General features: G+C 31.7%; 2 protein-coding genes across 2 annotated transcripts in view; one reads left to right on the top strand and one right to left on the bottom strand.

The window, feature by feature from the left end:
- The first annotated feature begins 6441 nt into the window (after positions 1-6441).
- Positions 6442-23150, top strand: LOC135842923 (growth arrest-specific protein 1-like). Its single transcript, XM_065360610.1, has 3 exons — positions 6442-6841; positions 18137-18370; positions 21976-23150. Exons 2-3 carry the CDS (start codon positions 18140-18142, stop codon positions 22498-22500), a joined length of 756 nt encoding a protein of 251 aa, XP_065216682.1. The 5' UTR covers positions 6442-6841; positions 18137-18139; the 3' UTR covers positions 22501-23150.
- Art8 (Arginine methyltransferase 8) overlaps positions 12202-23664 on the bottom strand; it is an 85883-nt gene continuing 74420 nt past the window's right edge. Inside the window, exon 8 of the transcript XR_010558215.1 lies at positions 12202-12325. The gene's annotated coding sequence lies outside the window, so the exon portion shown is untranslated. The remainder of the gene's footprint in view (positions 12326-23664) is intronic.

Genomic DNA, 23664 nt, shown 5'->3' with positions numbered 1-23664 from the left:
AATGATTCCCCAAAAATTAATGAATCGATTCGTTCACGAACGAGTTAATTCGGTCGCGAATGATTCACCAAAAATTATGAATCGATTCGTTCAAAAACGAGTCAATTCGTTCGTGAATGATTCCTCAAAAATTAATGAATCGATTCGTTCACGAACAGAAAATAAATTTTAAATCGTTTTATGCAATTTTTGCCAAATTTATAAAAATTTTATTTATTTTTTTTCTCGCACGTTCCAGCAATTTTAATTCAATTTTGCAGTTTTACTGTGATGGTCCAATTAATTTTTGCAAAATTTTGCCTAGTTGTAATTGGACTATTTTTTCACCAAAATAATTTACGATAGGTAATCATAAATAACTCAGAAGTAAGTTTGATAAATTTTATACTTCAATTTTGACAACTTTTGCAAGATTTTACTCAAATTTCGAGACAATAATTTCATCAGTTTTTGCCTTTTTTGGACGTTTTCAGTTTTAATGAAGTTTTAAGCAATTATTGCATTTTTTTTTTTCAATTTCTCTCAAATCTCATCAATTTTTAGTTACTTTCAAGTGATTTTTATGCCAATTTTACAGCTTTCAAGATACTTTAGGAGATCTTTGAACGGGTTTATTAACTTATTTCAATTTTCTTTTGATCAAATTGTCAAAATTTTCAATTTTTATTATTTGTGAGATATTTTTCTGAATTTTTGCGATGTTTCAATAATTTTCATTTAATTTTAACCATTTTTAGACATTTTAGCAAATTTTCAATCAATTCTCATAAAAATTTGCACAATTGTGCTGATTTTTCTACCAAATTTACGGTAATTTTAAATACGTACCTACATATCTAACTAAAAGATCAGCATGTTGACAATTTTTAAATATTTTCTGCAAGGATTATTTTTGACAATAAATTATCATTAAATTATGAAAATTCGATCAATTTTTGGTAATTAATATTTATAATTTTTGGGATTTATGCAAAATTTTACCCAAAATTTCACCACATTTCCTCACTTTTTAATTGTATTTTGCTGAAAATATTTAAAAAAAAAAACAAAATACTTCTACTAATAAACCACCTGTTGAATCGAAAACGATTCCAAAAAATCACGCGATTCGAATCATTTTTCAGAACCAATAATCCGTGAAAATGAGTAGAACCAATTCTTCGAGCAGTGATTCGTCGTACTCTGTGATTCGAATTATATTTTTCGTAATTTTACCCAACCCTGGCCCTGTTCACCATCCACCATCCACGCTACTCACAGCTACCGAAAAATCCCGAGACACTGGAAACGATAATACCCAAAACCATCAAACAATTACTTTTTAATAACTATTTTCCATCATCATAGGAGGATAAAAACACAAGAAATATACGAATCCGGTTTATATAGCGATGGTACGTTGCTCGAGATACTAGGTACAATAGTCGAAGAAAAAAAATCACTTTAGACACTCGCAGCGAGATGAAAAAAGAAAAAATAATTGGCGCGGAGTCGATCGTTGATAAAAGGTAAGAACTTAATGAAGGAAAGAAATTAAGTTGTAAAGGAAGTGACGGTTCGGAGATATAGAAGAAAGGTGTAGGAGCGGTACAGGCATATGCCTGCTCGCCTAAGGCTATACGGCTAACGCTATTTATGATACTGGTAAAGATGTTGTATTTAACAGAAGGCAGGAAGGGAGACGTTGAAAATATATTAAGGTGTACGTGCGCTTCGAACCGGCTGCGATACACGAACCTCGAACCTGTTGCATGTTATCTTCCGTCCGTCGCATCGCGCGGTTATTCCACGTATATATCTAAGGTAAGGTATACTATATGAGATGAAGATGTTTATACCTTCAGACGAAGCGATGGCGATCATATATATACTTATTTAGCTTTTATACCTTACCTTACCTTACCTTACCTATGTCTACCTATAGCTTATACCTATATGCTATGCTATACACTATGCTCCAAGTCGAACGTACAAAATCGTAAATTTTTACATCTTTTTAACACTCTGGCGAGAACTAAATCATTACAAGCGTTTTGCGGAGCTGTGTAGCAATTTGCATATGAACCGATTAACTACCGCTGTATTAATTCGCCTCGAATTTATCTCAGTCGTAAATTTTTTCACATTATTTTTCACCTATGGCTGCGAATAGGTTGTGAAAATTGCCTCGAGCCGCGGATGAACAATCTGAAGTGCATAATTTCGCAGCTATGAAATCATTTATAAAACATAAAGTTGATCAACGATCAGATTGCCTGTTGACGGCTTTTCTATGTATTTCGAACTCGATGCTCGCACTTGTATTTTGGTGAATGAGAGATTAATGATTACGATGTCGAATAATCAGCTCATGAACGTGATTATAATCATAATGTAAAAATACGATGGTAAAGTCTGCCTTGATTATTGGTTCAATGGACGCCATTTTACACTTTGGAGAATACCTATCCAATTAGTTCTTTTGGAAGGTATTTATATACGAGGAACTTGAAGAATGGACTCATTCAAAAATCAAGCTTTTGCTAAGTCAATAAAACTGAAATTGTATCGATTACAAGCGTTTAAATTTGAAAATCAATTTCAAAAAAATACAAAATCATTTTCTGACATTTTTTTAAACGAAAACCCGTGCCTAAATTGATCGTAAGTTCTACTCTCAATAAATTTAAAAAGTTTAAAGATGTTTCAATATTTTTGTACATACTGTGCAACTTTTCGTTTTGAAACTCAACTTCGATGTCCTACGAAATTAAATCGGATGAGATGCAAAATTATTCTTTTAAAATTCTTGAAGTTCAAATTTTAATTTTTTTTGCGAAAGTTCAATTTCTAAATGCAAGTCAGATCCTTAGGCCACTAATTAAACATTTCGAAAGTACTCAAAGTGTTTGTGACAGTGGGTCAAAAAAAGTTTAGCTCATTTTATAGGATTTCTCATGAAAAATCCAACGCAAATTCGTCGAAAAAATTTTACCTCATATTTCTCTCAATCTGGAATCTTCTGAAATAAACATTTCAAACTTGAAGCTTATTTTTGGATTTTTGGCAAATTTTTGAAAATTTCAAGAATTTTAAAATGCTTTTAATTTTTTTTATAAAACATGTAAGTATCAAAGTGAATAATTTATTTTATTTTAACCTCCCTCTTCTCCAAACACACACCTGAAAAACTACTACCCCTAAGCCACTGTGGAGCTTCCTCCAGAAATTTCAAACTATTCTGGGAGCTCTAAAATTGCCTAAAAGGGATCGTCTTCGAATCACTTGGTTATGTAGACCCATCAAACAATATCGTAATGCCATTTTTAAATTTTTTTTTTTTTTTTTTTTTTTTGAATTTAGGTAAGTATAGAAACTGGTACATAAAAAATCATCTGACAAGCTTGGAATTTTGCAATAACCACTCAAAACTGCCGAGAAGGTGTCCAATAAGTATCAGCCAAAGTTAAAGGTGTGCAAGTTAATTTTTAACCCTTCCAAAATAATTTGAAATTTCTGGGAAAAATTGAAAATTTCTCAGAGACTCCAAAGTGGTCCAATTTTGAATATTTTCAATTCGTTCACGTTCAGTAATGACTCGTCGATGTTAATTACGCTAGAGTTCAATTTTAGTCCTTTCACAGCAATTTGAAAAAAAAAAAAAGTTCCTCGAGGTTATAAAATGGCCTAAACCTGGTAGTTTTTGAGGTGAAAGGAATGAGGACAGTTGAAATGAAGACAATGAAGCAGGAAATTATTCACACCGGCTCATTTTGTTTTAAAAAATAACTTCCCTTCTAAATTTTTCTAAAAAATCTAACAATGAACTTGAGCATTTAAAGAGCACGTAAAATTTGGTTGTGGGGATTTAGAACGTACTCTTTATTAGATCTAGCTCAGTTTCGTTCAAATTAGACAGGGCTATATAGTTTAAAAAGTTTCCCTGTCAGATTGATCTAAAAAAAAAATACACAATTAATAAAATTTTATGACAATCTGCTAAAATTGTCTAACAAAAATTTCCAAATTACACGTGATAAAATTTGTCTTCAGTACCTCAAAATGTAGTTGAAAACTAATAAAATGAATAGAAACGTATTGAAACAATTCAAATTTGTGCAAATTAATAACAATTTCTAGTAAATTAAGTAATTAAGTAACTCATTTTTTAATATTTTGTTCAAAAAGAATAGGTATCAATCATTCAAAAAAAATAAATTCTTAAAGAAAAGAGCAAAAATTCTTAAATCGTAAAAATTGTTTGGAATCTATGAGAAAACAGTGGAAATGTTTCATTTCACTCGATTAAAAAATTACAAAAATAAATGAAACTGGATCAGAGTGGTCACACGTTTTGTAATTTTCAAGTTTCATTTCTTCAATTTAACACTTTTCCTCCCCCCTCTTCCTCTCAAATAAAAATCAAAATAAAACGAAAAGGAAAAGGTGCATTAGTGAATCTATTCCAATTTCAACGGAACCTACTAGATCTTTAAATAAATCAAAATTTCAGTTGTCAAAATTGATTTGTTATAAATTTTTGAAAATCCAAAATTCGAACCTTTTTTTGGCAATTTATGCTTTTTTGAAAAAAAAACAACAAAAAAAACAAAACATGTAAGTACTTAGGTATTTAGTAAAAATTATAAGTCTTGAAACTAAAATATCATCCCTCCTATAACCACCCCTCATCTCACATAACAAAATCAGAATAAAATGAAAGGTACTTAACCTAGATTTTATTTTAGCTGCCAAAATTTATTGCTCAATATTTGGGAAATTTTTGAAAAATCAGCATGCTTTTTTGAAAAAAAAAATAATTTAGTGAAAATGATGAGATTTAGTTTAGAAACCGATCATTCTGGAGTCTCCAGCGCGATTTTCGATTTCACCAGAATTTGCAGAAATTGATTTTGTGCAGCTAAAAATGAAATTATTTCCTGATTCTCGACCTGTTTAACGAAATTATATAAATTTTAACCAATTTCCATGGGGACACTTTGAATAAAAAATCAACATTTTTCAGTTCAAAGGAAATTTTTTGGAACTTTTGCGAATTGCTGAATCTTGTCTAAAACAAGTCTAAAATGAACTCTTTAAATTCAAATTTCAGCATTTTGAGGCATTCCGTGGAGCTTCCATCACAATTTTAGATTCTCCAGGATTTTTAAAGTTCTCCAAGAAACGCGAGAATCAGATAAAAATCGCCTTATGGCTTATTATTCTTGATCTGTTTACATGTCTACATTTTGAGCCAATTTCAAGGTTGACACATCGAGTATGTTTTTTTGATTTGTTGAATTTTTTTCCAGATGGATAATTTTTTTGGTGAATAAAACACACTCGAGCAATCCACATGAAAATCGATCTAAATGTGAATTAACTAGTTACACATCGAGTGTTTTTTTTGATTTGGTGAATTTTTTTCCTGATGGATAATTTTTTTTGTGAATAAAACACTCTCGAGCAATCCACCTGAAAATTGATCTAAATCTGAATTAACTCATTAAACTAGTCGAAAATAACCCAGAACTAAATTTTTAGCAGCCAAAATCAATTTCATCGTTTACTAGAGAGATCCAGAAATTCTGGAAAAATCGAAATCGCTTTGAAGGCTTCAGAATGACCAGAAATGGTAAAATTCTCTTGGAAAGAGTTGATATTAAGTTTCAAGACTAACTTTCTTCACTTTTACTAAATAAATTAATATTTTTTCAAAAAAGCATAAATCGCGCCAAAAAGAATCAATTTTTGATTTTAAAAAAATTGCCAAAAATCGAAAAATCAATCCATAGGCAGCTAGAATTTTAGTTATGGGGGTATCAAAATTCAAAACATGCTCTTTTCAAAATAATATGAATACTGAAGCAGAATATAAACTGGATGCTTAATAAGTTTTGTTCCTCATTAAGCCAAATGACTTAAATTTTTACATAGGTAATTCCAAACCTTCCAAACAGCTATCCCTTCAAATTGCAACATAGGCATTTCTTCTGATCCTTGGTTAAACCCGCATTGAAATCCGAACCATAAAAGACGTTCAAGGGACACCTTATATACACTGCCCTATGACAATACGCGACACATTAACTAAGTATACACCAATCAACCCTTCCTACTTGTCATTGCGAACTGCAGCTGAGACAATGGCACATCCAAAAGGACCATGGATAACCCTATCTCTCTACGGTACACCGCGATATCTCGAATCTTTTACGTCTTTCAGTGAGATGAGCCTCATCTGCGAGCCTATGTATTCTAAAGATAAATCGACGTCGAACCACGGTGCCAGTCGCATCCGCATTATCACTATGTTTAGAAAATATACTACGCTGGCACGCGGGAGAGACGGATAAAGTTTTTAGAGAGAGCTAACAGGTTCCCCGTAGAGCCGGAGCGTACAATGGCCGCGCGGCAATCAGCCTTAACTTAGGGACTAGGGCTTATGCTTCGCATCTCTTATGCTGCATTCCCCTCCTACATCTCCGGAGCGCTATAGATGAAAAAAAAATAAAAAGAAAAAACGTAACAGGCGCAATTCCACGTTATGCTTCTCCCAGTTTAACACTCGTACGACTACGAGATTCGACTAACATACTCGGCTCGCGGACTGCGGACATTACTTAATCGTGATTCGAGCTGGAAATACGTATTCTTCGCGACGTGGACGTGTCGTTCGTCGTTTATAAATATTACGATATTGCTACGTATAGTGTTTAAAAGTTCAGTGACGCGAAAATGTGATTTTTATTTGAAACTGTTTTACCTATACTCGATAAAGTGACGTGATAACGCAAGTTTTTCACTCGACCGAACGTGTCATGTGAGCCAGTTTGTGTTTGAAATTTTCCAACTTTCTGAGGTAAGCGTAATTTCTCAGTCAATTTCAATTTCCCGCCATACGCAAATTCACGTGTTGTTACCGTTCGCGGTTTTTCAAAATTCGTATCATGATTTTGTGGTCACTGTTTATGGAAACGTTCATTCTTATTGTTGACAATTGACATCGAACGTGTAATTGTTTTCTATTCATAAACGCCACAGGATACGATGGCTTCATTTATCTCCCATTTCTTGGAATAGGTACCGAATTCATTACGTGTTTGTGTATATGAAACAACAGCTTATATACTAGTACTTTTGTAGGATTATGAATATTTAATGGTGCACTTTGTTCTTGGAAATTTGAAATCAGTCATTTGTTACGCGCCTTCGAACTTGACACCATAATCGTTGAAGTTTTGTTACTGCTGTAGCGAAATTTCCGGTGTTGGACTTGTAGATTGTTTAGTGATGCTGATTTGATGAAACAGCTATTTTCACGATGAATTGGTAGATTATTTCTCAAATGGAATGAATGAATGAATGAATGAATGAATGAATGAATAATTAATTCTGAATGGAAAACGGTCGTAGATTGATAAGGAGTTGATATTGGTTGTCTGGTTGGAATTCGGTTGGATGGAGAAGATCACTGCATAAGTATTGAGATCAAATACTTATTCGTATAGTGTTTTCTTTCTTGAAAAATGCACTTAATCCAATTTTAATTCAAATAGGTATGAAATCTCATCTTGGCTTACCTGTAAACAAAAAAGAAAAAAAGATTGTTGAAACAAAGATTGTTAGCAACAAAACAATTTACAGTCATTATTTAAAAGCAATGGGCAAAATTCGTGTCCCAAAAAACATGCATTTTCATCGGAATTTCCAATATTCAACTCAAAATAAGTAAAAAATTATATCTTTACGAAGAAGTTTGAATATTTTGTAAGATTATGCTTCAATCTCATTATTGAATTCAGTAGGTAAGATTTATTGTTGAAAAATATAGGTAATGCAAAAATCAAACTTTTGGCACTATTCTGAAAGATGAACGTGAACGACTTCAACTAGAGAAATAGAATCGAAAAAAGCACGTGCTTTTTGTCAATCATGTTTTGAATGACAAGAATCTGACGTGGTTGGTTGAGTACCTATACAATATACAATATACATACAGAAAAGCAGAAGGAATGTTGATGTTGCTGAATTCGAAGAATGCACTTTTAAAACGAAGATTCCTAATGATTGGAAACATATTATTCTACGTTGAAAAATAAGTAGTCAATTTCAAGTCATGTTTATGAGGTTAAAAGAGTACAATTTTGATAAAAATGATGAACTAATTTCTATCATTTTGAGTATACAAATTTTAGAAAATTTAAACACAATTTTTCATTCTTTTCTGAATAAGAGACATTCAACTCTTATAAGTAAACTGTACATGTAAATCAGTATCCTAAGTCTCAGAATCAAATTTTGAACTACTAAATTGATTTTTTTATTTTTTAAAATGAATGAAATAAGATTTAAAAAAATAATAATGATAAAAAAAGAATAAATCTTGGGATAAGAATCTGAAAATTGGCTCACGTTCTCAAATCAACACCTCGATTCAATTAAGATGAATTTCTAAACCAATGTAGAGTCTTCAGCACAATTTTTTTTCTCCAGAAATGCCAAAATCACTCCAAAAGATTTGAATTTTTCAACTTGTAAAGAATACGAATATATTTTTCCACCTGCCACTTCAAACTCAGTATTTCCCATTTTATAGGTAATAGATTTATAATGTCGAATTTGTGATAGAATTACATTTTACTGCACCTTCTGAAGTCATTTGAAATTGCTCGAGGAAAATAAGACAATTTTTACCAGTGACTCCAAATCAGCTTGGAAATGATTGTAGTTGATTTGGAGAGTCCATGGTGTATCAAGCTTTGATTAATTTTCATAAAAAATGAACGACTCAGGATTTTTTTTTAAATTGAGATTTTGATGGCGAAAAATTGCACTTTTTAACATGTCTCCTTAGATTTGCATTTCAACGGAGTATCGATTGAAAATAGCTCAAGTTAAGTTTTTCTGGAGGCTCCAGGTAAGCTTGAAAATGGTTATAGTCGATCTGGGGAATTAATTTTGTGGGGTACAAGAAGCTTTAAACAATTTTCTGCAGAAGTATAGACAACTCTAGAGTTAAAATTTGAGATTTTGATGATAAAAAGTTGCTTTTTTTAGCCTGTCTCCTCTGATTTGCGTTTCATCAGCATTAATTGGTTATATTAGGTTCGATTATAACCTTTTAAAGTGATTGCCAAAGAAAAGAGTTGATTTGGGGTGTCACTTTTGGGGAGCTAAAAAAGCTTCAAATAATTTTCTGTAGAAATAGACAATTGTTTTGTTTTTTTTTTAAATTTGAGTTATTGATTAGGAAAAATTGCATTTTTAGCCTGTCTTCTGTGATTTGCGATGGTTAGGTTAGGTTCGGTTAGCGTCTTTTGGAATGATTTGAAACTACTGAAGAAAAATCAATTTTTGCTGGAGGCTCCAGATCATTTTGAAAATATGGTTTCAATCGATTTTAGGAGTCAGTTTTGGGGAGGAAATGACAGCGTTGAGTAATTTTCTGCAGAAGTGAGATTTGTTAATTTTCTTAAATTAAAAATTTCAAATTTATAAAAAGAATTACTTTTTTTAGCTACCGAAGTTGGTCAAAATGTTTTCTGAAACAGTTTGAAAATGAAACTGCTTAAAAAACAATTTCCTGTAAACTTATTTTCAAAAATTCTCCGAAAATTAACAAATCAACTTCAGCAGCTCAAAATTTGATTTTGAAGGGTTCATGGAGCCAATTTCCAGTTCCATCTTTGTTCCATCCAAGTCGAAGAGATGTACATAAACTCGTTAGATAACAGTTCCCTTTTTGCAGCTAACGTAAAACAGTCAAACGTTTCTGTAGCTTATTATTTTCTTTACTCATTTGATGGGAATGAGAGCTTTTTCCAACCTCTAGCAACTGCTCAGTAATTTGTTGAAAATAATCACCTTGAAATTTCCATGCGCAAATTTCACCACTGATTCTGAATATCAAATTGCACAACTGACTGATGAATTCCATTTCTTCTGAATTGTACTTAGTTTGAGAAAAATTTCACAACTTTACGATTTTCACCTGAAAAGCATAAAAAGAAATTAAGATTAATCTATAAAATATACGAAATTTACCTAAATAATCCCTTATTTTAATATCAGGCGTTTTTGTGGCACCTTCACATAGAATTTGCAGGCTCAAGTTGACATTTATTCATTTGTTGGATGATGAGGGTCAATTTAAACACATCAGATTTGTTTGATAAAAAAAAATTAAAAAACACTCCACATAATTAAACCAAGCAATTAAAAAAATCTTTTTCTAGTTTTTTATTTTCTAAATAGTCAATCCACAAGCCAACTGCTACAAATCTAACCACTCATTCAGTTCGACATCTCGTTCCAAATATACCATCATCATTCATCTTGTGGTAAATAAACCATCCAAGTCCAGATGCCCACAAAACAATACCCATCCTTCCAAATAGAACCACATTCAAAAGCATTTTCCAGGTACAGACGATTTTTTTCCTTTCTCTCCTTTTTTTTTTACTTTCTTTTTTTGTTCCTTTGGTAAAACTCTTACAAAGGCCACGTTCTTTTTTGTACTTACAGTCTGACCGCGTCCGACTTTTTTTCCTTTGAACAAAAACCAGTTTTTTTCGGTGTCTTTTTAGGATTCGAATATGGGTAAATTTTAAAGAGGTTTTATAGTCGTTATAAATTTAAGTAACTTATAGACTGTATAGTCGCGTCTAACACACTATACAAGACGAAACAAATATCACATTCGTATAAAAAGGTATTTACGACGAGTATAGGGTATAAGTTCTTAAAACGGTACCAAGAATTAGAAACATAAAAAGGAGTATTTTTTGCGCGAATAAACGTCAAAGTAATGGAGACTCTCGATGAAAATATTTACGATGTAGTAACGTGTAGCAGGTGCGGAGCGAGTGGATTGGCTTTATTTGAGGTTTGCTTTTCTGTTGAATTGACAGAAATTTTTACTGAATCTAGCTGTTTTCAATTTTTATGATGAGTATTTTCATAATCGATAAATACATGATTTGAATTTCAATTTTTTTCAAAATTCATGATTTTTTTTTAATGGTTTGAATTTTTTTATTTATTTTGATGTAATTACAAAGTGTCTGTAAAGCAATAAAAAAGTAGGATACTTTTTCACAGAGGGGAAGGAAAGGTCATGTCAAAAATTGTTTCAATAGCAACAATTTAAATTTGTTCTCTTTTTCAAATTAAAAAAAAAAAAAAAGAAAAAATATAAATAATGAATACAAAATTTTGAAAAAAGGGATCGGAGAATACGAATAAAGTTCCAATTTTCAACTTTAAAAAGGAAAAATTCTCAAAAAATTTTAGCGATTTTGATTATTGAAAAAAAAACAAAAAAAACAAGACAGTCCAAGTTTTTGTCAATTTATTCAATTTTTTTTTGTTTTTTTCTTTGAAATTGACAATTTTGAAAAATACTCGAATGTAGATTGAAAATCATTGATTGGAAATCACCTCGTACCTATTTTAAATGAGAAATACAAAAATAAAAATCTGTATTTTACCTACAAATTTCAACTGCTCGTATAATTTCAAACTTCCACTTCGATTTCTGGTTCTCAATATTCATGTTTTGCATTCCAATATTCTATCTACATATTTGTCTACAAAAAAGTAAAAAAAAAAAATAAACACACCAGTTAATTAGGTCTAATCGCAGTCTTCCCAACGACCCCATAAAATCAAGTGCTTACTTACCTATTTCCTGTTGGTTTTTGTGATGTCTAGATCCAGAATAACTCTCGACTCGACGTCTCTATCTATTTTTAAATCCAGATGTTAAAAATCGACCGGTGATTCTCGATGATTTATAGCTCTCTTCGCCAAGCATGATTTTGTTTTGAGATCTTACTAACAGAGTCGATCATCGTTAATCTGTAACAAAAAATCGTATTTTTTGCCATTTTTTGCCCCGTATCTGTTCGATTCTTAGAAGAGTACACTTTCACCTACATCTTGTATAGCTCTGGATGGAGAAAAAAAATCCTCCCCAGCGTTCCTGCACGTACGTTCGAGGGTACAGACAATAGGAATTCATATATAAAACCTATTTATCCGTGCACGGATGGATATGTTTTGTATGCGAGCATACGTCTATACTGGTGCACTTGTTCGTCGCTTTTGGAACACGCCATAATTGTTCGATTATACAATGTACCTACTCCTACTTGTTGAATTGCTGGATTATTCAAAGGGTTTACTTACTCGTATGTACATTCTCGTATACGCGCCATTGCTATTCATTCCAGCCACTGAATTGGTTCATTAAACAATAAAGAAGCTCTAATTAGAATACCAGTAGAGTGTAAGCAATGTAAGCACACAGGGCATAAGTTCAATTCATTTTGAAAATTCCAATCTAGAACAGGAAAAATAAATCAAACGGGATTAAATCCATCATCGTTAGTTTTCAAATTACCAAACACTAAACCTACCTATAATCTAGATTACTATAGCAGGAAATAATAAATAATTTAGCCTATCGTTCGAAATGTGTGTTTTTTTTTGAAAAAATTTCAAAATGTCGACTTATACTGTACACATTCGAGTATTATTTTTTAGGTCGTACAGTTTTTTTTATCGCACAATGTTCGACGAAGAACAAAGAAAAATCTCAACAAAAAAAACTAGCAGTCACGAACTTCAATTAGAAACGTTATAAAACTGGCGTTCTGTTCGTTTTGGCGTAATTTCTTACGTTAGATGGGCTGCTGGCTTTTGTTATACGGTCGTCTTTTCATTTCAGACTATATACGTGATATGTCGTGACATTTATCTGTATACCGACATCAGGTATACCTAAATGGAGACTGTTGAGTGATTTTATAGGGTAACAGGGTTGAGGTTATGTCACTCCAGGCTACGGAAGAATTACGACGAATTATCAGTAGGTAGTACCCAGATAATATTGTCCTTTTAGAGATTTATTTTTTAAGGGGTTTCTAAATAAGTAGGTATAGAGATGAAATGTATGTAAGGGTCACGAATTCGGGAGATGTTTGGCGACCAACCTTTTAAGGGATTTTAAATGCGGTTTTAATACTTTGTATGTAGACATCAGGATTCGGAAGATGATTTTAAAAACTGTCCAGGACATTAGTGTGAGTGAAGGAACATATCATTTTCAGGAGTAGATTGAGTAATCTAATGAATATAAACTGCAGTTTTTGTTCCTAGAATTTTTTAGTGTTTTTTGATGCATACTTAATGCATGAATTCTTGGTCATCAATCAGTTTACGAATGATGTATGTAGGTATATGAATCAGTAAAATTGAATGAATGAGTCGAATTTGCCCTTCAACAAAATTTGAATGCTGTTTCTAAAAAAATGTCCAATAATATTCCTCCAAAAATATTATAAAATAGGAAACTACCTGCCTAGGTTCATATTATGTATTATTTGTCGATGATGAAACAATTTTCCACACGAATATTAATATTTTGTACGCAGGTTAAGAATTCATATTTCAATAGTCAGACAGGAAGGTGAAAATGGCTGTATGTATCATCATAAAAAGATTAAGGGCACCTAAAATCTATTATTTTCTACAAAAAATAAAAACTTACAGCTTCTCAAATGCCCTTTTAAAAATATAATTGAATTTTTCATTCCAAAATAATGTAACAATAACATTAAAATTTCGTAGGTAAGAATATCAAAAATTTAAGACTCAAAATATTTTAAAAAGAACAGCGTTTTTTTAGACTACCTATCATATTTGGTTACAGATAAATTACAAATCAAGGGTTTTCAGAATTCTGCAAAAGTTTGGCCGAAGTCAGGATGCAACTTTTCTCAGTTCCATCGAATATTTTTTTTGACAGTCAGAATTAAATTGAAAGATAAAAAATTTAAATTAAGTTTTTTTTAGAAAAATTTAAAAATACATCTTTTCCAAGAAAAAAGTACCCACAATTTTTTATTTTCAGAAAAAATTTAAAATTTTATGGCTATTTTTTTCAAATGAATTGGATTTTTTCTTTGAAAACTGGATTCCTGGCAAACTATTATTGTAGGTAGACATTCAATTCAACAGCACTTTAACCATTTATTCGAATTTTGTTTCGATTGGTCCCCGCTCTCCCACCCCTTAAATCACACCCATGCTAAACTTTCAGATTCAACTTCAAGAATCTTCACTAAAATGAAAATAAATGTATCTACTCATTTACTACAACTTTTGTCTGAATTTTTACCCATCTGCATACTCGAATATTAAAATCGAAGACAAAAAAGTTCAAAAAATTAGGTAACCCTAAAATTGTAAAAAAAAAAAAAAAAAAAAAAAAAATACAAAACGCGAGCATCAAACATTTTTATACAAAAAAAAAATCACAAAAAACCAAAAATTTACAATTGAATTTCACGTAAAAAAAAAGATACGAAACAAAACATTCCAAATTAAACTACATCTTTGGCAATCGTAGCAAAAAAACATGACTTGAAAATAATTGGCAAAAAAATCCAAATTTATTTAGTTTGTTTTTTATTGAGGGAAGGGGGGGGCAGGGGTAATCAAAATCACGAAAAAAAAGAAAAAATTTACAATTGAATTTCATGTAAAAAAAGATACGAAACAAAACATTCTAAATGAAACTCTGTCTTTGGTAATCTTGGCAAAAAATAGGACTTTTTGAAAATTATTATTGGCAAAAAAATCCAGATTTATCGAGATTCTTTTTTATTGAGGAAGAGGAAGGAGAAAGGGGGAGTCAAGCTTTATGGAACTTTTTGCAAAAAAAGCAACAATTATAAGCAAATTTTTCAGTAAAAAACGAGACTGCATTGCACTTTTTACAAATGGAGAAACTTTTCAGCAATTTTTAGCAAAAAGTGGTACTTTGGCGATTTATGAAAGAAAATGAAAAATTTTCGCAACTGCAGGTTAAAAAGCGAAACTTTTTCTAGTTTTCGACAAAAAGCTCCAAAAAGCTGAACTTTTTGTCAATGATGGACAAAAAAATGATACTTTTTTGCAATTGTTGTAAGAAAATAGCACGTCTTTTACACGTTGTTTCGTGAAAAAGCGAAATTTTAAGCAATTTTGGCAGAACAGTGAGAATTTTTAGAATTTTTCGCCAAAAAACGATTATTTTTATCAATTTATGACAAGAAATGAAAATTTCTGGAAAATTTGACAAAAAGTGAGATTTTTTTGCAATTTTTGATTGACAGCGAGAGTTGGAGAGTTTAAATTTTTGAGCATTTAAAAAAAATAATAAGTAATAACCAGGGCTCGGATATTCTTTCCCTAAAAAAACCAAAATATGCGCTTAAATATGTTGTGTAATACCAAGAATTCACAAACAAAAATGCAAAACAGAGCGTTTTAAAATCACGAAAAGGTAATTCTAGTTCCATTATCAAAGGATAAAAAACAAATAAAATGAACAAAAAATAAGTAGGTACGAGTAAGCTATTGCCAGTTTCACAAAAATATAGTAATTTGCTGCAAAAATTTGAAATTGGGCAAAATATTCCCTAAAAAATGCCAAAATATGCTTTAATATGCTTTTATGGTGCAATATGCCAAAATATGCTCTAACAAATTAGGCTCATTTGACTTGAAATTTCATGAATCGTGGAGATAATTGAAAAATTCCCTATCCCCTGTGCATACAAAAAATATGCTCCAGCATAACAATCCGAGCCCTGGTAATAACTTTGGGAATTAAAACTTCTTCTTCAATTTCTAAATTTCTAGTTTTCAAGACAAGTTCCAGAATTTCTCAGAAATTCAACTTAGGCATAAACTTAAAATTTGTATTCATATACTATTCAAGGAGCTAAACTGCCCTGAAGTTTATCCTTCGCGAAATTATCTAAATCAATTTTACGCAATTCCATTTTTTTGAGTAAATTTTTCATAAAAAATTGTAGGATTCAGGATGATGAAAAAATATTGAAATTTATAAGCAGAGTCACTCTGAAAAAATTGAACATTGAAGTACTTAATAATTTGAGTTGCTGATTCAAAATATGATGCAGAAAAAATTCAACTGAGAGGGATGAAAAATTGTGGATTTCAGGATGAAAAAAAATTAAAATTGGAGTAATATAAATCACCGATTTCAAATAATATGACACTTCCTAGATCGAAAAATGTCATCGAAATGTGCTTTTTCGATCCATTAGATGATTTTTACCACTCAAAAAGTTTTGAAAATTGAGAAAGTGAGAAATACATTGACCGAGAAAGTTTTGTAAGCATAAAAAAATATCACCCGATTGGCACCGTTAGGGTCATTTTCAAAATTCTCAAGTCAATTTTGAAAACGAACTGAACTCTCCTCTCCTCCAACAAAAAAAAATGAAGGACATTTATGCCATCAAACCTTTTAAACTTATCTATTTTTAAGTGAGTCAAATTTTTTACCCTTTCCCTTTGATCAAAAAAATGTCCAAGAACGAGCTTAAAAGTGAAAATTCTTTATAGGGAGACCACAGTAACCAAAAATTGACCTTCAGGTGGAAAATTTTCAAAACTGGTGATATTTTTTCACAAAATTTATAAAAAAACTTCAGACAAGTTAAAAATAATATCAAATTACACTTGGAAAAAAATTGATCTTTAGCCCACAACATTGATAGTTTTCTTTTTTTTTTTTTGCTTCCCAACATCCAGTTTCTTAACGACTCGTGTCCCCGTTTCAGTTCACTCGAGTCAAAATTCGAAAAATCTTCACCAACAAACACATCCAGAGAAGAATCTGGTTCACCTTGGTCGTTCTAATTTCTCGAATCGAGCAGCAACGTTCCCTTGACAAGGAGAAACACATCGTTGTTATTTCGGCGAAATTTCAAATGCTCTTCTAAAATAGGTATCGTGGCGATGAAATCAGTTCGAAGATCTCAACGACAACATATCGATCGAACTGTATACCTATAGGTATGGGTAATACATAATCGATAGACTTTACGATACAAAAAAAAAATCGCAGCACGCAATGTCCACGTCCGCTTCCGAACGACACTTGCGAACCAGAATTCACAGTGTCCAAATTACCAATAAGCTGCTCGTAGTCGTTTCAGCGACGATGTCGTCGTGACTAATGAATTACTTGTTTCGGATAATTGGTCAGCTACCTGTATTCGGTTATTCTTTCAACGATGTTTACATTGTGTCTATAACCTTATGCAAACAACCAGTTCTTCCTTGTTTACTTACTCGTCTCTCGTTGAAGTGTTTACTCTGTACCTATATAGTTCCTCGTCTTCTTTCGTATCTTACTGGTCGCTACTTCCGAGAGCGCGATACCTTTAAAAGAACGCTTTACTCGGTCGTGTCACACCTACGCTGCTGGAAACATGGTCACGAGTTGCTTTCTTTGTTTATTTATTTACATTTTTATGATACAGCTCGCATCTATCTCGCTCCTTTATCGTCTCGGTGCACTTTTTTTTTGTTTTCAAATGCACACGATGTAGTAGAACATATAACTATAAGATACCTACGTGTACATGAGCGTTAACAGGAGAACATAAAAATTGAGAAAATTACGGTCGAAATAGTCGCAGATGAGCGAAGGGTGGCGACTGTCACACACATAACTACATAAATTTCGAGCCGCGTTAAAATTCTACGAATATACCGTGGGAGGTTCGATGGGTTCATCTGGTTAAAAACGTTAAATACGGTAAATTTACATTTTGGTTGGAAACTGCGTGGATCATGATGTCTTTATTACATATTATAGCCCTACCCTACCCATCACTCTCTCTCTCTCGCACACACACAAACACGTAAAAATGGTACATTCGTTTCTCGTTCCAAGATCCATCCATGTGCTGCACATGTAAACCATTTTCAAAAGGAGAAGAAACCCTACGCTGCGCGTTTCATTCACCGGCCATCTGGTCTTTTATGTGGAACCAGTTGCTCGGTTTTAATTCTTATCCTTAAGAGTGCCAGATCTTATACTCGTACTATAGCTTATACTAGAGGCATATATAAGAGTAGGTACCCAGGCACTATAGGCAGAGAAGGTGAATTTTTATCTACACCGATTTCTCCCCATATTGTAGTATACAATCTGACAAGCTAACGTATTTAGCCTTAGAGCGGTCGCGCGTAACGTTGATGTCGTCATTAATAACGAAAAAATTCCCATCAAGGTGATCTGAAGCGCCGATACGGACGTGCAATAAATTTCAATCAATATTTGCAGGTAATGCTCGGGGTAGTGATGGTGCTAGGATTTATATCAGCAGCCACAGCAATACCATGCGAAGAAGCCAACTTAAGATGCTCGTTTAGAACTGGTTGCGGAAATGCCTTAAAAGGATATATGATAGCTTGTTCGACTATATTACACGAAACTCCGCCAGATCAATGTCCCGAAGGCTGTCAAAACGCTCTTATCGCACTTACCTCCACTGACGAAGGCAAAGATCTCATGACTGTGAGTACCTCATTTTTTATATATCTCATTCGATATTTAGATATTTTATATACCTACTGGAATCCATCATGCAGTGAGGGGGGTGATGAAAAACAGGTGCAAATATCATTTCATTTTTTCCAGGACCCCTTCTCTCGAAAAACATTCAGGTGTTTTGACTTCAGCATATCAATGTCGAATTGTCGATCAAAGTCAGTAAAAAAATGATTAAGAAAAATGGAACTTTGATACCTACGTACGTCAAAAATTAGACGTATCTATATCCAAGTTCCACTCGTCATACTTAAAAGTCGATAATTTCACCGAATGTTAAGAGAAATGTAGGTGAATTTCTAATCGATAAGAGTTGTGAACCTATCAACAATATTTTGATTTACTTCGTCAATTTTGAAAATTTTGCCAACGTAAGAAGTTAAAATAAGTGATAGGAAACTGAAAATTTGCTTTTCTCACAATTTCAAGGTGTTCAATCAATCTAAAAATTCACCATTCCAATAAATTTTAGCCATACAACTCGAAGATCATTTTAAATTTTACCACTTCCTCGACGACTATAGCCAATTAAATTCATTTCTGATAAGAAAAGGTATAATCAGGATTTTTTTGCAAGTGCCTAACTCCAAAGAAAATTTCAAAAATATCAAAAAATGCGAAAAAAATGAAAGAATTTTTAGGGGAAAATAAAATTTGACAAAAAAAAGCTTACCTATAAATAATAAGCAATTTTATAAAAAAACATGACTTTTGTTTGGCAAACTTGGAAACAAAAAGGGGACTTTTTAGGCAGGCAAGACAATCATGCATCAATGCTTCTTGGAAGTTTTGGCAAAAAAAAAACACAAATCTCTGAGGAATTTTGAAAATAATCACGACCATTTGACTATTTTATCAAAAAACGACTTTCATGAGCATTTTGACAAAAAATTATCACAACTTTTTGTCGCCAAAAATTGACACACTCTGACAATTCTGACAAAAAACTAATATTTTTATGACAATTTCAGCAAAAACAGGATCTTTTAGGGAATTTTGGCGAGGACAGAACTGGTTGAAAAATTTGACAAAAATATACACTTTTAGACAATTTTGACAAAAATAGATATTTTCTTGAAAATTGTGCCAAGAATGGACGTTTTTTTGACGATTGTGCCAAAAATGCACATTTTTGACAAAGGTGCGAAAAATTGGCAATTTTTGACAATTTTGACAGAAATGGATATTTTTTAACAATTTTGACAAAAGATGAATATTTTTTGAAAATTTTAGTGAAAACACGATTTTTTGAAACAACTTTGACCAGAACAGGACTGTTTGACAACTTTGACAAAAATGGGCATTTTTTCACAATGTGACAAAAATGGACATTTTTCCACAATTTTGACAAAATATGGAAATTTTTTGACAATTTCAACAAAAACACGAATTTTTTAGAGCAATTTTGGCTAGAAGAGAACTATTTGAAAATGTTGACAAAAATGGACACTTTTTGATAATTTTGACAAAACTATGCATTTTTTGACAATTTTGACAAAAATAGACATTTTCTTGACAATTGTGTCAAGAATGGACGTTTTTTTGACGATTGCACATTTTTGATAAATGTGCCAAAAATGGGTATTTTTCGACAATTTTGACAAAAATAGACATTTTTTACGATTTTGACAAAAATGGACATTTTTGAAAAATGTGCCAAAAACGGGAATTTTTCGACAATTTTGACAAAAATGGATATTTTTTGACAATTTTGACAAAAATGGACACTTTTTGACAATTTTGACAAAAATATACATATTTTCATGATTGTGCCAAGAATTGTTATTTTTTGACAAATGTGCCGAAAATGGTAATTTTTTTGACTATCTGACAAAACATGAATTATTGTTCGACATTTTTAGCAAAAACAGGATTTTTTTGAGCAATTTTGGCCAAAACAGGACTTTTTGACAATTTTGACAAAAATAGACATTTTCTTGACGATTGTGCTAAGAATGGACATTATTGACGATTTTGACAAAAATGGACATTTTTTGACAATTTTGACAAAAATAGACATATTTTGATGATTGTGCCAAGAATCGTTATTTTTTGACAAATGTGCCACAAAAGGACCTATGTATTTTGAAAATGTCGACAAAAATGGGCATTTTTTGAGGATTGTGCTAAGAATGAACATTTTTTGACAAATGTGCCGAAAATGGACATTTTTTTGACAATTCTGACAAATTGAATACTTTTTGACAATGTCACCTAAAACACTATTTTTTGGGGCAATTTTGACCAGAACAGCGACTGTTTGATAACTTTGACAAAAATAGACATATTTTGACAATTTTGTCAGAAAATGGTTTTTTTTGATAATTTTGACAAAATTGGATTTTTTTTTAAAATTTTGACAAAAATAGACATTTTTTGACAAATGTGCCAAAAATGGTAGATATTTTTTTGACAATTTTGACAGAATGGACATTTTTTGACAATTGAACAAAAATTGACGGTTTTTCACAAATTTTCCTAAAATTAAAATTTTTAGACTTGGAAGAACCCGGCAACAAAAAAAACAGAACCATAAAAGCATGTTTAACAAAAACCAGGACTTTTGTTTGGCAATGTTGAAACAAAAAAGTTTTTTTTAACCATGTAAAGCGAAAATCAATTCTTTTTAGATGTTTGGGGTGGGGAGGGGAACAAAAACTTATGGACTTGTGTACAACTCTCAAGAAATAATGCACCCCCCTCCTCCCAAATGGCAAAAAAGGTATGGGTTTAGCCATGTTTTGTTTTCTCTAAAATTCTAAATCTGATTAAAACGTAGAAGAAAATTATTGGATCTGATCTGATCAAAACTCTGAACTAATTAGATCTGGTCATGGATCTGGACAAAGTCCGGATCTGATATGATCAGGCCAAATTGGATCTATAGAATGCCCGGATCAGATCTACGAGTAATTATTTCCCTTCTAAAAGAAACTTTCGTATTTGAGTCATTTTTTGCATATTATGCTATATTTCACTAACAGTAGCGAAGGGGATAGGAGAGGAGGACGAAATGAGCAAACTCTTTATAAAATTGGCCAGGATTTCTGCGAAGTTATGGATAACGGTTCTTTTGTGATGCTCAGGGGAACAGCAATGAGGAATTTTTAGGAGATGAAATAGGTCAAAACTTGGCTAACATCTGCAGAAATTCAGTTGAAAATCGCCAATTGTTTGAAATACCAATGCATTTGTCTGAGTGATTACAAAAATGATGAAGAAGCCACACAAAAATTATCCAGGAATTGTTTTAAAACATTAAATAATTCTTATTGAATTTCTTAAATTTTTACTACAGAAAACTTTCTAGAAATGGATTAATTTCCAATATTTTAAATACCTACTAAACTATATCTGATTTCACAATAAGTGGGTACCTATTTTACCTGAATTTCCAAAACTTGAAAAAATTTCAACGAATTCTTGATATTTCATGAAAAGTTTAAAAACTTTTAGGGGTAGAGTGTGCAATAATCTCCCAACAAACCCAAAAGTTTTTCATCGCCACCCTGCCACGTAAAATAGCAAACCCATCCACTTCACAACCTAACTCAATTTTCAAATTTTTCCAGTGCGAATGCGCCAATAACATGTGTCGAGAAACCAAACAAAAACTAGAAGTATGTAAGCCTCATGTCATGAAAGCCATCCAAAACGACACCATAGTCACTTGCGAAGTAGCCCAATGGATCTGCGCTGCCGACGCTACCTGTTCCAAAGCTCTAGAATATTACCATAAGTATTGCCAAGCTATGTTTTTCGGTCGTAAGTGCACGTATAGGTGTAAGAATTCCATTAGTATATTGAAAAAACAAGAAAAAGCAGCCAAATTGGATTCCTGCCTGTGTAATGGTAAAGAAGAATACGACTGTCCGCGCATTCGACAGAATATGGCTAAATTATGTTTCAATAAAACCATCGAGGTACCTATAACCATCGATGTAGAAAGTAACGACGTTAAGCCGAATATTAACCAAGAAAAAACCAACGATATATTTTCTAATGATATTGATAACGGCTCATCTAGTACTTTTAGTTCGATTACCAATACTCTTATTCCCATTATGATTTTATTATGTAAACATTTCGTTACGTGAACATGAACACTCGTCATATTTTTTATTTTTATTTTTGAAATGTTATGGTTTCGATTCGAAAAGTCAGGGTTGAGTGTTGGTTGAAAAATTCCAAAAGCATGGGCATTAAATGCCTCCAAATGTTAGACCTTTATTTCGTCAAAGTCACAAGCTGTAAGCCATATATTGCATTTGTTTTTTTTATAATACGTGTTTTCCATTTTTGTACATAATTATTTTACCATTTTTTTTTCTTTTTGTATAAAATTTGTATACTGTTTTATTTTACCAAAGATGTTGGTATTTTGTTATAACATCGGACGTTATTATTTTTTTCGTTTTGAAATTTTAGTTTGTTAACGAACCACCGAGTGAAATACAAAAAATTTTGCATTTACGTACAATCTAAAAGCTACATATCATTTTACACGCTGTTTTAAATATTTCTGCTACATACAGCATGTCCCGAAAGTCTTGATAGGACTGTCAATTTCTTAATGGGTAAAAAAAGCAAAAATATGTCAAGGTCAAGGTGTATCAAAAATCTCAAAATGTGAACATTTAACTAGATGAAAATACGAGACAAGATTTCAAAAAAAAAAAAATCCAAGCGTTAAAAATCAATTATTTTTAATACATATATTTTCAAAAATCATATTGAGAAATTCAAACCATTTAAAAATTGAGCTTTTTTTATCGTTGAAAAATCAAAAAACGAGAGTCAAAAGTTTCGAGACATGTGGATTGTGGAATAAATCACTGGTAAATTGAAGTTCCTAAGATATTACGAGTATAACTATTGGCAGGATTTATAATGGATTTTTTTTTTTTTAATACGATAATTATCTACCTATTTACCTACCTGTTTTTTTTATTGGTTACTTTTGAAACCCAACGTTGTCGAAAAAATGTAATGAAATATTCGTAAAAATACCTTTTAATGATTACCTTCCATTGTTCATTAAATGTAAATATTGTTAAACTGAATTTTCGTACGTAAAAAATAATATATTATTGTTGAATTGAAATTCTGTCATTTTTATTTATTTTTTTAAAATTATTTCTCCATCAGTGCATGAATGAGAAATCAGAAATTAAAAAAAAATATATCCCTCGATAAAATTTTTCAATACGTACATCAGAAAGGATTCAACAGTCATTTTTACAGAGCCAGGGAAATCCTGA

This window comes from Planococcus citri, chromosome 4 (genome assembly GCF_950023065.1).
Source record: "Planococcus citri chromosome 4, ihPlaCitr1.1, whole genome shotgun sequence".
In the NCBI taxonomy this organism is placed as follows: domain Eukaryota; kingdom Metazoa; phylum Arthropoda; class Insecta; order Hemiptera; family Pseudococcidae; genus Planococcus; species Planococcus citri.
Note: the sequence above shows the minus strand (reverse complement) of the source record. Positions and strands in the feature narration are given on the sequence as shown.

Excerpts from the sequence above, each read along its gene's own strand:
- LOC135842923 (XM_065360610.1), top strand. The coding sequence starts at position 18,140 with ATGCTCGGGGTAGTGATGGTGCTAGGATTTATATCAGCAGCCACAGCA. Across the intron at positions 18,371-21,975 it reads AAGGCAAAGATCTCATGACT|TGCGAATGCGCCAATAACAT; the intron begins GTGAGTACCTCA and ends AAATTTTTCCAG.